General features: G+C 38.5%; 1 protein-coding gene across 1 annotated transcript; it reads left to right on the plus strand.

Annotated features, from left to right (window-relative positions):
* Positions 1 to 8,534: 8,534 nt before the first annotated feature.
* LOC131309609 (probable inactive poly [ADP-ribose] polymerase SRO2) lies at positions 8,535 to 12,387 on the plus strand. Its single transcript, XM_058336217.1, has 9 exons — positions 8,535 to 8,717; positions 8,842 to 9,305; positions 9,769 to 10,007; positions 10,156 to 10,292; positions 10,418 to 10,514; positions 11,121 to 11,126; positions 11,419 to 11,469; positions 11,606 to 11,656; positions 12,368 to 12,387. The coding sequence occupies exons 1-9, from the start codon at positions 8,535 to 8,537 to the stop codon at positions 12,385 to 12,387; spliced, it is 1,248 nt and encodes a 415-aa protein (XP_058192200.1).
* The last annotated feature ends 2,024 nt before the right edge of the window (positions 12,388 to 14,411 follow it).

Raw genomic sequence — 14,411 nt, forward strand, 5'->3', positions numbered from 1 at the left:
ACTCTCGTTAAAAACAATATAACGCAATCTCAACAGGTTTCGTTATAAAATTTGATCTCATCATCAGTACCAACTTAATGAACTATCATGACTCCCATACCACCACACACTCTCAAAACATGAGTATGACCTTTTACGAAAACTAAGTTTTAGCCTCGTACTATCGATCAACATATTAACACTACTTGATACACCAACGAACATCAACCTTAAAACAACATTATATGCATATTATATGATCATGCTCCACTAACCTTTTTATCACTTAGGTACACCAAACAAGCACATCCATCACACACAAACAACACCTCAAGAAATTTGTATATACTAGTATACGATCCATCCCAACACATACTAACAAGAATCAACAACCCACCTAATCTTCCTAACCCTCAACTCACCACAAAACTTACTACCATCGTAGCTCAACTATCACTTAAAATTTCATATCTGACCTTAACAATCACCTATGCTTCACTTAATCCACTTCCTCTATGCATTCTCTCATAAATCCCAACGCCCTTTCCATCATTCCATCACAACCAAAATTTCAACACTGTTCCACGTCTCATTATCAACCCAGCACCACTCCCGAATTCTGTTCCAGAAATCCAAACTCAGTTCTGTTGTAACGTGTCCCTTCAAAACAAGGTTAGTCCACAACATATATATCATTGATGGCATGCGAATATGACAATATGCAAGACGTGTCGTGATTTGATAGGCACGTTGCCTATTTCATCACAACACCACTGATACTCCAGTCGACTGGACTGACTCTGACACGAAGCCACAATGCATGAACATATTATCAAATTAAACAACAATAAAGTTATACCTGTTCCATTCTCTCAGAATGGTGTTCAATAACACTAACACTCTGCCCCAGTTTCACTTCTGCGAAGTTATCCCATTTCCCATCTGACCACTGCAACTGCTTATAGGCATTGCCCATTCTCTCAACACAATTCAATCCCGACCTGATTTGTATTTCCCCAGACTTGTATCATTTCAACTTGTTAACCGAACAATCCCAACCATAGCTCACCCTTGTAGCATCCCAACATTCACAGTTACCATTTGTAGCTGATTTCCCCTTCTGTTTGATCTCATTCGCCCAACATGCGATTTTCAACTCACAAATCAACCATTAAACACATTATCGCCCTTACCTACTCCACCTCCAACAACTAATACCCTAATTTCTCTCATCTCATCCATTAACGCTACATTGACAACTAACTCACTAAAGTTTCCCAACTCATCTGTACATGAAATAAGACATAGAAATACTCACCAACACCTATCTCCCCAAAGATATCCACAATCATATACTAGTTCATATAGAACCAATAAAACCATCTTCACGTAACACTAAACCATTATCTGTAAGATTTTCAACTTTTTACAACCTTTAACCCTTTCCACACCACGAACGAATAACAATCATTTTAAACCTTCTAGCAATACATATATCTCTATGTGAGTATCATCTTCTTAGCATGCACAAATCATACACGTACTCAATCACACACCAATGAAGCCATGCTACTTCCCCCCCCCCACACACACACACCCCTTTTTTCTATATCTCCCAAAATTCACCACAAAACTCACAACTTTGACACTAACTTTCCAAATTCAAAATGAAACATCTCTGGCGCGTACCTTTCCAACTCTCAAGAATATTTCCACCGCCAACTTACACCATAACAAGGTTGTCATACCACATGACAATACAACCATCTCATTACAACATAAACCTTATCTTACAAAAGCACAAAATTACTCCAAGTGCACACTAACCATTGATAATACAGTAAATAAGTTTAACACCACATCTACTGTTACTTACACCCGACGTCATTCAATATTGAAAATACCTCATAACCATATCCGACAAAGTCTGAGTTCCTTGACATGCATAAGCACATACCCTCCATAATACCATCAGTCCCTTTACTTTTAACACACATAACACGACCCACATAAAACACCACCAGTGCCAACGCAATCTGCCATGGAATAATTACCATTTGTTGCTCCTTGAACTGAGCCATATCAATAACCTGCTTTAACAACTCAAACCACCAACAACAAACATAGTGCAAAGTATTAAATACTCTCACATTAGTCACCCACTAACTCCTCCTTGACAGTAACAACAACCTATGGTCCACTACCAAAATCCCCAATCGACTCTCAACGCAGAGACTAGAACGTACTAGCTTTGATACCAAGCTGTCACGCCCCGCCCCGCAAACGACACCCAAAGTGGGCCCGAGTCGGCACGGCCACGTGGCATTCCACACAAAAGACCACACCACACTCTACAACCAATCAGAATACAACTTAGCGGAAGACTTCTCACATAAAATACAACCAAGTCAATGCCAAAAACTCGACTCACAAGTCATAATAAATATCCCTCTCTTCAATTAGTTACAAAACATGTAGGTTAACTTCTAGACGAATCAGCTACACAACAATCTAACCAAAGACATCACCCGACACGAGTCTTAGCACTCTCCAAGGCATTGACCAATAGTGGACCCACTCTAAGCCACCTGCTACCTGGCAGTCCAAAAAGAAAAGCCAGAGTGTGTGAGATATAGAAATGCTCAATAAAATATCACAATACCCATAAGAATATCAACAGGAATATTCACCACCAACATAACTGCAATACCCGCATGTGTATATTAGTTATAACCACCACATCTGCCAAACATAGCAATATTATCCAATAACAACCACGTAACAATAACTGAATTAACGACAGCATGAACGTAAATCACACAAGCATGCAGTGACACGTCTGCCACATTCCCATGTACCCAAGGCATTGTGTCCCGCAAACCATGCTCCCAACCTCCGTTAATTAGACGGAATGGCATACGACATGGCGTGACTCACTCCACAATCCTTTCGCGGGTACAATCAACATACAACAAGCATGCATACCATTGGCTAAAATAACATATAGCATGATATACAATTTCGACCATATATATCCATATCAATAGCTAAACCTCGATTAGCATGATATCTTGATATACAATCACCTCCACCGCATTATCCATATAACGATAATCATATCGAAAGTTAAAATACCATTAGCAAGATATATACATACCACCATAGCAATATCTTATTGAGAAGAACCATATCAGACACACTCACCTTCGATTCGACTGGAGTATGCCAAACTTACGGTTTCGACACCTCCCACTTGACCAACTCGCTACCTAATCACAAGCTAACCATATTAGCATACGACTCCATTGAAATGCTCAAACAAATATATGATAACACCTCATAACATTTTACCAAGCTAACACATGCCAAAAAGTTAACCAAGTCACCAAACATCCCTAAGGCATTCAAACGAATGTTTAATATCGAGTTGTAGAGCTAACTAGGTATTAAACAATACCCAACAAATACAAACATGTCCATCTCAAAGACCTATATGTGTACCAAAGCATACATAAAGTTAGAGTAGCACTTAATCTCCAAAATCTATATGGAAACTTATAACCATTTCACCATATTTTGACCATAACTTCTTTTAGGATTAGAATTGGATTTTGAAACCTCCACCATTAGAGAGTACATTTTGAGTACATCAATTTCGATATATAATTTGCCCAAAAAGGAGTTCGGATGAAAAAGATATGATCGTCCGAAGTTCCACAACAATTGCTGAAAAGTTACCAGAGAGGTACGGGTACCACAAAAACTCAGTACGGGTACCCACCCAAAATCGACCAAAATGTTTCAATTCTGATCTGCCGGTACAGGTACCACCAAAAAGTGGTACGGGTACCGACTGGGTTTTCAGCGAAAATTCAGCTTGTTCATCCTCCGATTCCCAACATTTTCTCAACTTAAATTTCATCTAAAACTCACCAAAACTTCACAAAATCATGCTCAAACTCATACATAACAAAGAGCTACTCAAGAACATCAAAACCCACGAATCCAATCAAGTTCTAAACACCAAATTCAAGGGATTTAAGACTAGGTTCTTAATTTCTCCAAGAACTCCAACCCACATCCAAATTAACCCAAGCCCATCTATTCTAGGCACGATTTCAACCCCCAAACATATGAACTCAACAAATTAAATATGAAATCAAACACAAGAAAACATGAATTACCATGTTAGGACTTCAATTCTAAGAAAGAATGATCATCCACAAGCAAATCCCCTTCTCTTCTCTTCTTCTTTTCTTCTCTTCTTCTCCTTCTCCTCTTCTTTCTCCCAGCGTCTCTCTCTCTCTCTCTCTCCACGAAAAATATCAGGGAAAGGGGGAGGAATGAGATATTTAAGAAATATCTCCTTTTGAAAAATTATGTGGTGTAACCACACCACCCATCCACTTATGCAACCGACCAATAGCATTTAGTTAAATTCCCATCAAATAATAATTAACCTTGTAAACACATAATTCAATTAAAATATGAGTTTAAAATATTAAATATTCGGGACGGGTATTACATAATCAACATATAAACACATAAAAGAGGCAAAGAAGTCCCTACCTCGCAACAAGGAGCGAAACCCAAGAGATTCGAATAAGCCCTAGCTCCAAACTCTTTGAAATCAATCGAGATCTTCTCCCCAAGCCTCACCCGACACGATACTAGCCCGAGGTTGTGTTCTAGAGGTGAAATAGAGATGGATCCCTAAGGTTTTTGAGGTTTTTGGTAGAGTTTTGAGCTAGAGGAGAAGAGAGAGATGCGGCAGGAGGAGAGAGTAACGGGAGATTGAGAGAGATACAAGGAGATATTTTATCTCTTACACCCTCACACCCACTTATATACTACCTCAAAGGCAAATCACATATTTACTCCCTCTAGTTTTCATTCTTCCACTTCAAACCACAATTCAAATAATCACCAATTAAACCATACTTTCCTAACTTGACATTTAATAAATATTTCAATAATTAAAAATATACGGGTCTCTACAGGCAGCCGCTTTCACAGATGGGGGGGGACATTGGGTGGATGGTGGCGAGGCCGTTTTCTCCTTTTGTCGTTGGAAAGGATGGTGGCGTCATTGGGCGAATGAGATCTGGGTGGCGGCGGCGGATGAGATTTTGGCCTTCGTTGGTGACAGGCGGCGAGGGCGATCCGGCGGCAGGGGCGAGAGGAGAATGGGGTGGCAGGGGGGAGGGGGGAGGAAGAGGCGATGGTGGTGTCGCTGGTGCGGGTGGGAGGGGCAGGAGCGAAGGGCGGCGACCGTAGGAGGGAAGGAGGGCGGTGGCGACAGGGGGAGGAGGTAGCTTTGGGAAGAAAGGAGAAAAATATTTAGGTTTGGGTTTAGGTGTAGGTATTTACACAGATGAGGATCGGGGTAAATTTGTAAAATTACACCTACATGATCTGTAAGATAACACACATATCGTGTATAGGACTTGGCCGGCTATGAAAGTGAAAAGTAAGACCGGCCTGGCATTTTCTCAAAAAAAGAAGCCCAATTAGAGGTAATGAGTTAGCCTAATCCACTATCCCATAAGCCCAAGTACTCAACCCACCATCCCATAACTCTTTCCCAAATGCATGGAATGCATATAGAGTGCTTTTGACTATACCGGTTAGTGTTGCCACAGAAGAAAGAAACTTTTCAAAGTTGAGATTGATCAAAAATTACATTCAATCAACCATGTCACAAGAAAGACTAAATGGGTTATCTATGTTATCAATTGAAAATGATTTCATGAAAGAGGTGCATTATACAAATTTAATTGATACTTTTGTTTCTAGAAATGCAACACGAGTAATATTCAAGTGATACTCATGCGTTCTTGAGATAATATGTATTTGCCTATTTGGAGATTTTGTATTTTGTATTCGTATGTAATGATTCGTAGAACTTTATATTGGTTTGGCTTTTCTCGTTTTATGATTGTTGCTGTAAAAATTGTTAAGTATTAACTCTTTAATGACACACTTTTTTTATTAGGCCTTAAATACTAAAAACCATTGCGCCAGCCCTACAAGCACTGGCTATTATATTGTTGTGAGTTTGTGATGGTTAACCAGAATCCGGGGTTGTCGCAAAGCAACTCCTTGTAGATCGCTATAGGGCACATTTGGACCACCCAAAAATATTTTCAGCGATCTAGATTAAAAACAAACTCTTCCATGGAAAAGTTAACTCTTCTCTAACTATTTGTTGAAAGATTTTTGTTTTTAATCCGAACTATTGATTGCTGAGATAGACGTTTTGGATGTGCCTTGCAATGGTTCAAATGCGCCTTATAGGGTGATGTACCCATGGCATTGCTCAATGACTCAAACCTGAGTTTGGGTAGTGACGTAACCCACCCCATGTCCAGTTACGGATAATGTGCCTCACAAAATTGCACGAAAACAATGAAGAGCTTTTGACTGGGTCCCATATATATTTGTGGATTCACTCACAAGTTTTGAGTGTTTTGAGTTTTTTGACTTTTTTTTTGAGAATTGATTTTCACAATCCCTTTTGTTCAAGTGCACTTCATTTTTTGTTTTGTAGTGATGTAAAATTATATGACTACCTTTTTTGTGAGTGAAGAAAAAAAATGTATGAAAGGTAATTTTATAATTATAGGTGCAAAATTAATGTTTGGAGTTTGTCATATATATTTTTTTGTCAATTGATAGAAGATATCATTTTTACATAAGCTATGAAATATAGAGTACAAACTCGGGACACTACATCAATTGTGAGAGTCAACGAGATAACTAAACCTAATCACTCAACACCCACACGAAAGTGAAGAGACTCGAACACCTGATCTCAAGAATCTTGGCCAACTGAGCTAACCCCAGTTGGTCGAGTTTGTCATATCTATTTGCTTTTGTTTATTACAATTTTCGTTTGGGAAAAGCTACCAAGAGATTGTGTAATCCTACAGAGCCATTAATACAATTTCAAATTGCTCAACCAGAATTCATTTTACGAAATTTTGCAAATGCAACTAAATATTTCTCATGTACAAGTGGATATTTGTTTACATCCCCGAGTCTTACCCGCATGCATGTTAAGAAATTGTTGTCTCGAATTAGGCCCACATATTTTTAAGGGAGATTAACAGATGCGGATAAATATCTTTCCAAATATAGGTGGATTTGGACATTTTTTGGGACATTAAAAGTTAATTTCTCGAGTTGGCATTATCTCTTTGTTTACATCCCCGAGTCTTACCCGCATGGACGTTAAGAAATTGCTGTCTTGAGTTAGGCCCACATATTTTTAAGGGAGATTAACAAATGCGGATAAATATCTTCCCAAATATAGGTGAATTTGGACATTTTTTGGGACATTAAAAGTTAATTTCTCGAATTGGCCGGCATTATCTCTTTATTATCACTATCATTTAATGGAACCAAACAAATAATGATTCAATATTATCCACGTAAGGATGATATGTAATCCTACGGAGCCATTAATACAATTTTCAAATTGTTCAACCCGAATTCATTTTAGGAAATTTAGCAATTGCAAATAAATATTTTCTCATGTACATGTGGATTCGTATATACACCTAAACTCACATGGATGTTAAGAAATTGGTGTCTCGAATTAGCCCCAAAGATGTTTAAGGGAGATTAACAAATGCTAATAAATATATTTTCAAATACAAACGTTAAGAAATTGCTGTCTCGAGTTAGCCCCACAGATGTTTAAGGGAGATTAACAAATGCGAATAAATATCTTTTCAAATACAGGTGGATTTGTACCTGCATATACAAAATTGCCCTCTAAAGGCTGTCATATACATTATTTTGTCTCTATTCTATAATTATCATTTTGAGAAAGCTAACGAATAGTAATTTAAGTTTGTCCATGTACAAGGGATATGAATTAAACAGGGCCAGCCAATTTCAATTCCTTAATCTGCATTCGTTTACGGGGGCTTAATAAATGTGAATAAATATTTTCCTCGTACAGGTGGATTTGTAAAACTTAGTGACAGGGAATCACACCGGGACGTAATTTTAAATTGTTCACGCGAAATTAAAGGAATGGTGCTTAATTCTAAATGCACCTCCAAAAATTCTCTCTGCACTAACATTGAGTGCAATTTTGTAATACATGATAAAAAGGAATAAGCGTTTAAAGAACATTTACCGAAAATAAATGTGATGATTTCTTTGTCGTAGGATTTATATCATGGGGCCCCACATGACGTATTGCACTAAAAAAAATTATGACGTATTGCACTAAAAATTATCAAAAGACTAGTTTGTATCCTCTAGCCGCAAAAGTATAAATATAGCCTGTTCCTTTCGTAGTCTTGGAATTTCATGTCGAGTGAAGGGAGAATGTCAGTTTGTGAAAGACGATCAAAGCATTGTCATCAATTGTTTTTCTCTTCTTTTTCTTGCATATTTGTTTGTGATACCGCAGAGCCATTACTTGTGTTGTCATCATAGAAAGTAGAAAGCTAGCTAATAAATCACGACAAAGAATTTGGAATTAGATTCATGTAGCAGATCCCAAATAGATGATCGAATGATCTTTCTTGTTGCAAAACATGGAAATACACGACGGCATGGGGGCAAAAAAGAGCACGGTTGGGGGGAGATCGATTATGGGGACAAAAGATTCCCGCCAACATTATATATACGTACCCACCATTCCCCTAAAATCAATCCTCTATACCCTATCTCTCTATTTGCTTTCTGGAATCTCCAGGAGAAAACAAGAATTTTCAGAGGTAAGGCTTATGCTTTCTTTCATATTTTTGCATGTTTTTCTGACTTTTGTGTATATATCAACTTTTTCAACTTCAAATGGTTTTGATTCTAACTCAGTTGAATTGTTTGGTGTTTGATGAATAGATGGAGCATGTTGGTGATCTAGAGGACCAAACCTCCATTAGCATTAACGAAAATGAAGTCCCACTCCCAGATCCCGAAGATGATTCATTTGCATCTTCGGTATTCGATGAATTTGAGGTTTTCAAAAGAAACAGGTTGACGGTAATAGAAGGAGGAAACAAATGTTACAAAGTCATCAACGGATGCGTTGCTCAGGGCGTGGGAAAGGACACAAATGTTGCGGCCATCCATAAAATCCCATGGTCCGGTCCCAACGGACGGTTGGAAGCTTTCCGCATTTCCTCGGCTGAGATGGTGAAGAAATGTGGAGGTATTGGTAACGTAAAGCACGCATGGTATGGGGGATCAAGGGACGAAATATGTGAAATCATATCCCATGGGTTCCGAAGATGCAGACAATCATATACTAATGGTGAGGATGGTTATGGCGTATATTTGTATCCACTCGAGTTCGTCATGGATGGGTAAGCATGAAACAACTATCGTTTGCCATTTTCTGTTGACTACAATTCTAGTTATTGAATTTGGACGTACAAAATCAACTTTTAACTTTTCTTTTCTTCCTTCCAAGGCTTGTTTGATTTTAATTGAACCTTTTTTATGAGGATTTTAGAAATCAGTAAAAAAAAAAAATACTGACTAAATCTAAAAAACAAGTACATGTTTGAGTGTCTCTAATCAACTTTATGTTAGCCTTGGTCACAAACATTCAACTTTTGAGATTTTTCACGCCAAAGACTGATCGGCGATCCTAAAAGATTTGAAACGGTTGAGAAATTAACAAAAAAATAATAAAGTAATAATAACAACTGAAAGTAGCCACCAGAAATGTAAATCAATGCGATTAACCATTTCTCACTTTTTTTCCCACTTGGGGAATAATTTATTTGGCTCGGCTTGATTATTTTCTTTCTGAATACTGTGCAGATTAGTGTCATCAATTCAGGATGAAAATGGGCTCCGGCATCTTTTGCTCTGTAATGTGATATTGGGGAACATGGAGGAAGTACGTCCTGCTTCGAAACAGTTCAAACCAAGTTCGAACGAATTTGATTCCGGAGTCGATGATCTTTCGAAACCATCAAGGATTGTAATTTGGGAGGCTTACATGAACTTCCGTATCTTTCCCAGCTATGTTGTTAGTTTCAGGGCTCACAATGTCCGAGGTAAAGACACAAATTATTGTTTCTTTCTTGAATATATCGTCGTTACGTGGATTAAATTGTTTTTTAGAGCAAAAATTGTAAATTCATTTGGGCCTTCCTATTTTGTTTTCAAGCTTCGTTCATTTGGATTCTGATGTTATTTGAAAAGGTTTCGAAAGGGATCGAACTATTGTATACAAGCCCACTACACCATGTGTCGGGTTTTCTGTTCTGATTCCCAAGCTAGCAAACGTCTTACCTCCTTCAAAAATGGCGTTGCTTCGTAAATATCAAAGCGAGTTTCGTGTAAGTTCATCTTTTCTTTCTCTCTTATTTTTTCTTTCTAAGTCGGCTTTCTTTCATTTTTCATTTATGTTACATATGTAACCAAAAAAAGAGATCATAACAAATTGATTGTGCTGTGTTAACAGAGAAAAAAGATCTCAGGAGCCCAATTGATCCATAGATTGAGGCAACTAGCTGGAGACGAGCTATTAAATGACGTGATCAAAACAAGGGAGTCCGATGGTAATGCTGCTGCGTAACATTTTGAGGGACGTAAGAGCTTGCCTTAGCTCTTGGTCTGTGACCAAAATTTCTGCCGGCTTGTTGAGGATTAGGCAGGAGTGGAATGTATAGTTTCTTTACCTGTTGTGGTTATGTCTGAGAATGTACAGATATAGGTTTCTTGTGTTTGCCTCCTGCTTGTAGTTGTTGTGGGGTTCAAGGCTATCCCCTTGCCTTTCTTTTTTGGGTGTGTTTGTATAATAGAAATTACTTACCAAAAAAAAAACAAAAAAACTGTTCTTTCACAAAACGAAGAAAGTCGTATCAAAACGGTGGAAGAAATCATGTCTACCCAAACGTTTACTTGATGTTCCAAATTGAGGGAATCTCCAGAAGGTAGTTTATCTTCAATGTTTGCTTTTGGAAGCCAAAATTAAAGTTTCCAAGTAAGAATTTGTGAAGCTGGACTTCAGTTGTGAAGGTGTAATTTAAAAAAAAGAGTAGTTGAGCATGACTTGTTTTGGCGAATAGTTGGACTGACCTCAGGTCTTGCAGTGTGTGTTTATGTACCGATTTTGGAGTGCTTCTCTGGTGAAATAAGGTGTTAGCGAGCTTTGCTCGTTGCAGTTATAGGTAAGTGCATAACCTCCATGAAGGTTCTGGCGAACACGCGCTGCTGTGTGTGTGGTTTTTTGGCACTTATTGTTCTGTACTCCTGATTTCGTGAAGCTTGACAGATAGATGGCTTCGGCGGTGTTTTTCCTTCCTGTTTTGCGTGTGGGTTGTAGCTGTGTTCAACTTATAATATCCGAATTTGCATTACATGTAGTTGATTATGTCTATTATTTTAATTGCTGATCCCTGTCTATGACTGCAAATTTCTGGTTCATTTATTTATCTGTGTCGTTTAATTGTATGTTTCTAGGGATCGGGTCAAATAAGTTGGTCCTTCTGTCCACATTGAAGCTGATAAAAGGTCTTCACCTTTCCTTAATGTATCCTGTAACTACATGACTAAATGCGATACCTTCTCTTTGTTCCTGATCCCGGATCCATGAATGCAAATTTCTGGTTCATTTACTTATCTGTGTCGTCTAATTGTATGTTTCCAGGGATCGGGTTAAGTATGTTGGACCTTCTGTCCACATTGAAGCTGATAAAAGGTCCCTTTTTTTTGGTAAATTGATAAAAGGTCTTCACCTTTCCTTAATGTGTCCTGCAACTACGTGACTAAATGTGATATCATCTCTAAGATGTTTGAGGTCTTGAAAGGTTTCAATTTTCTAGAAACAGTTTCATTTTTGGTACTCATTGATTGAAATCTGTCTGTTTCTTCAATTTGATCGGTTCAAATAGCCTTCATATTGCCCTTAATGCAATGACACAGCTTATGATTTGTCTATGGATGTAATTTCTTTATATCAGAGCTCGTGTTTTATTTTGAGTTGTTTGTACTTTCAAGTTAGTATTTTTGCATGGTCTGGATAGTTGCGCTTCATGATATTAGAATTTCTTTGTATGAGGTGGGTCGATGTTAAGTTTTAACCTAGTCAAGAGCAGCAGATTAGCTAACGTGGTAGAGGTCTTACGCTCCAAGCTCATGTGCCAGGGTCCAATACCCGGCGCGCAGCCCCTTCCGTTTCCCCTTGGAGCTGGGACAGTGTATACCAAGTCCCAAAGAAAGGTAATTAAGTCAGGGAATTGCTGATGGTGTTATTTGCTCTGTACACAAACCCATGTACGCACAACCTTAGTGGTTCTGATTTGAATTGGGTATATGATGTTTTGTGCTACTTTTGAATGTTGAAAGTGGTATTTTTTTGACGTTGTCCCGCTGTCATACATTTTTCTCTCACTGTTTGCTTTCATTACAGGTTTTTGGTTGCTATTTTAGAGACAGATTCCAAACAATTCACCTACAAAACCAACAAAACCCTTGTCAAAGCTTATAAACTGGCTGAGAAATCACAGCATACAGTGCCATGGCTTTAAGTCACGAAGACCTATTCAAGAAAGCAATTGTCAACGCTGATGGTGGGAAAGAAGCTCTACAAGCAATTTGGAGGGTCTTCAATCAGGCTTTTGAAGAACTCCCATCCGAGGTTGACATGCCACACAGGTTTAGAGTCTGCCACAATTTGAAGTTCCCAATGAAATATAGAACACTTACAATAAACGAGTATCGAGCAAGTGTGGCACTCGTACAAGTGATTGAGCAAGCGAAAAAGTTGCAAAATTCCCGAGGCGATGCACGTTTGGTCGTAGACCTCGTGATCCTACGGGTTGCTCAAGTTAGACGTCATCTTCTTGAAGCTTGTTTGAGTACGAAATCAGTGGAGAAAGAGGTGAACAAGTTTGCCGAATATAAACTTGGTCATGTTGAACACATATAGGTGCAACCTTGTAGGGGGCCGTACCTAGACCCAATTATCGATAGGGACAAAGAGATTTCCAGCATCATGATGATTTTGTCGCTACAGGCGAAGAACAATGTTGTTCTTATTGGAGAGCCTGGGGTCGGGTAAACAACAATTGTTGAGGGTTTCAAGTAGAAAATTTATAAGGGAGATGTCCCAAGTAGATTCGCCGGCATAAGAGTGAGTTGGTTGCTAGGTCCAAGTATAGGGGAGATTTTGAAGCAAGGATAGAGGCCGTTTTATCCTGTTCATTGATGTGATACACCTCCTTGATGCTGGTCGGGTTGAAGGTGGGGCCATGAAAGCATCCAACCTCTTCATGCCAATACTTGCAAGGAAAAAAAATAGATGTATTGGTGCTACAACACTTAAGGAATACAACAACAAATATATTGAGAAAGACGTTGCTCTTGAGAGGCGATTCCAACAAGTTTATGTGGCTCCGCCAAGCATTAGGATAGTATTTATATTCTTAGAGGACAAAAAGAAGTTTATGAGAGAGATCATGGTGTTACAATTTAGAAGGATGCTCTTGTGGCAGCTGTTTAACTCTCTCGGTCAGATGTATCACTGGTAAGCAAAATTTTAGATGCAATTCATTGTTTTTGTATCGTATGTTCTTTCAGGTCTTCCATGTCTTATTCAGGACGTAATCTGCCAGACAAGTCAATTGACTTTTCATTTTTAGTTGACTTCTAGTTATTGAATTTGGAGCTCGAACGGGTGATGGAGAACCTGGTTGGTCAATTTGTTGGAAAGAAGTGGATTATTTGAGAGTTTGTGTTGGAAAGATTTTTTTTTTTTCAGAAGAGGGAAGAGGGGAGGGTGCTTGAGACTAGAGTAGGGAGGAAGCACTTTGTATTACACTTGAACACAATTTTTTGGCTTAGTAGAAAATGACTAGAATCCATCCATATTTTTATACATGATTAAGTTCTAGATTTTACCCATGTGAGAAATGGAGTAATTACAACAAATATCTAGGATATTTTTTAAAGTTTTTCTACACATCTTCTAGAATCTAGATATTCTATAAGTCTTTTAGAAACTCCAAAATATCTTCTATTTAGGACTTATTGACTTGGGCTTGACTTAGGCTTTATTTTCTTGGGCCAACATACTGTTTATGTCAATAGTCAGCAACTCCAAACACGGGCTGCGGGGAACCAAAATCAGCAACTCCAAACACGGGCTGCGGGGAACCAAAATCCAGCTCATAGTCTTCCTCCTCCACTAAGCCAAAATGCCCTGTATTTCCACCCGATACGGTCCCCTCGGCTCTTGTCGCCTGTTCAACACCGGAAAGGCTTCACCAACTCATACAACTTCAAAAATTGTTTCATGGATTGCTTGTTCGAGTAGCCGATCCATACTGCTGAAGCACTCATTCAAATTTCAAGCACCTACATACAAAACAAATTGTGAAATCAAAAAACCTTGCAAAAAAAAAAAAAAATCATGAACACAGCGACTATTTACAAGGAAAATAGGGAAAAGCAGA

Source organism: Rhododendron vialii, chromosome 12a, assembly GCF_030253575.1.
Source record: "Rhododendron vialii isolate Sample 1 chromosome 12a, ASM3025357v1".
Taxonomy (NCBI): domain Eukaryota; kingdom Viridiplantae; phylum Streptophyta; class Magnoliopsida; order Ericales; family Ericaceae; genus Rhododendron; species Rhododendron vialii.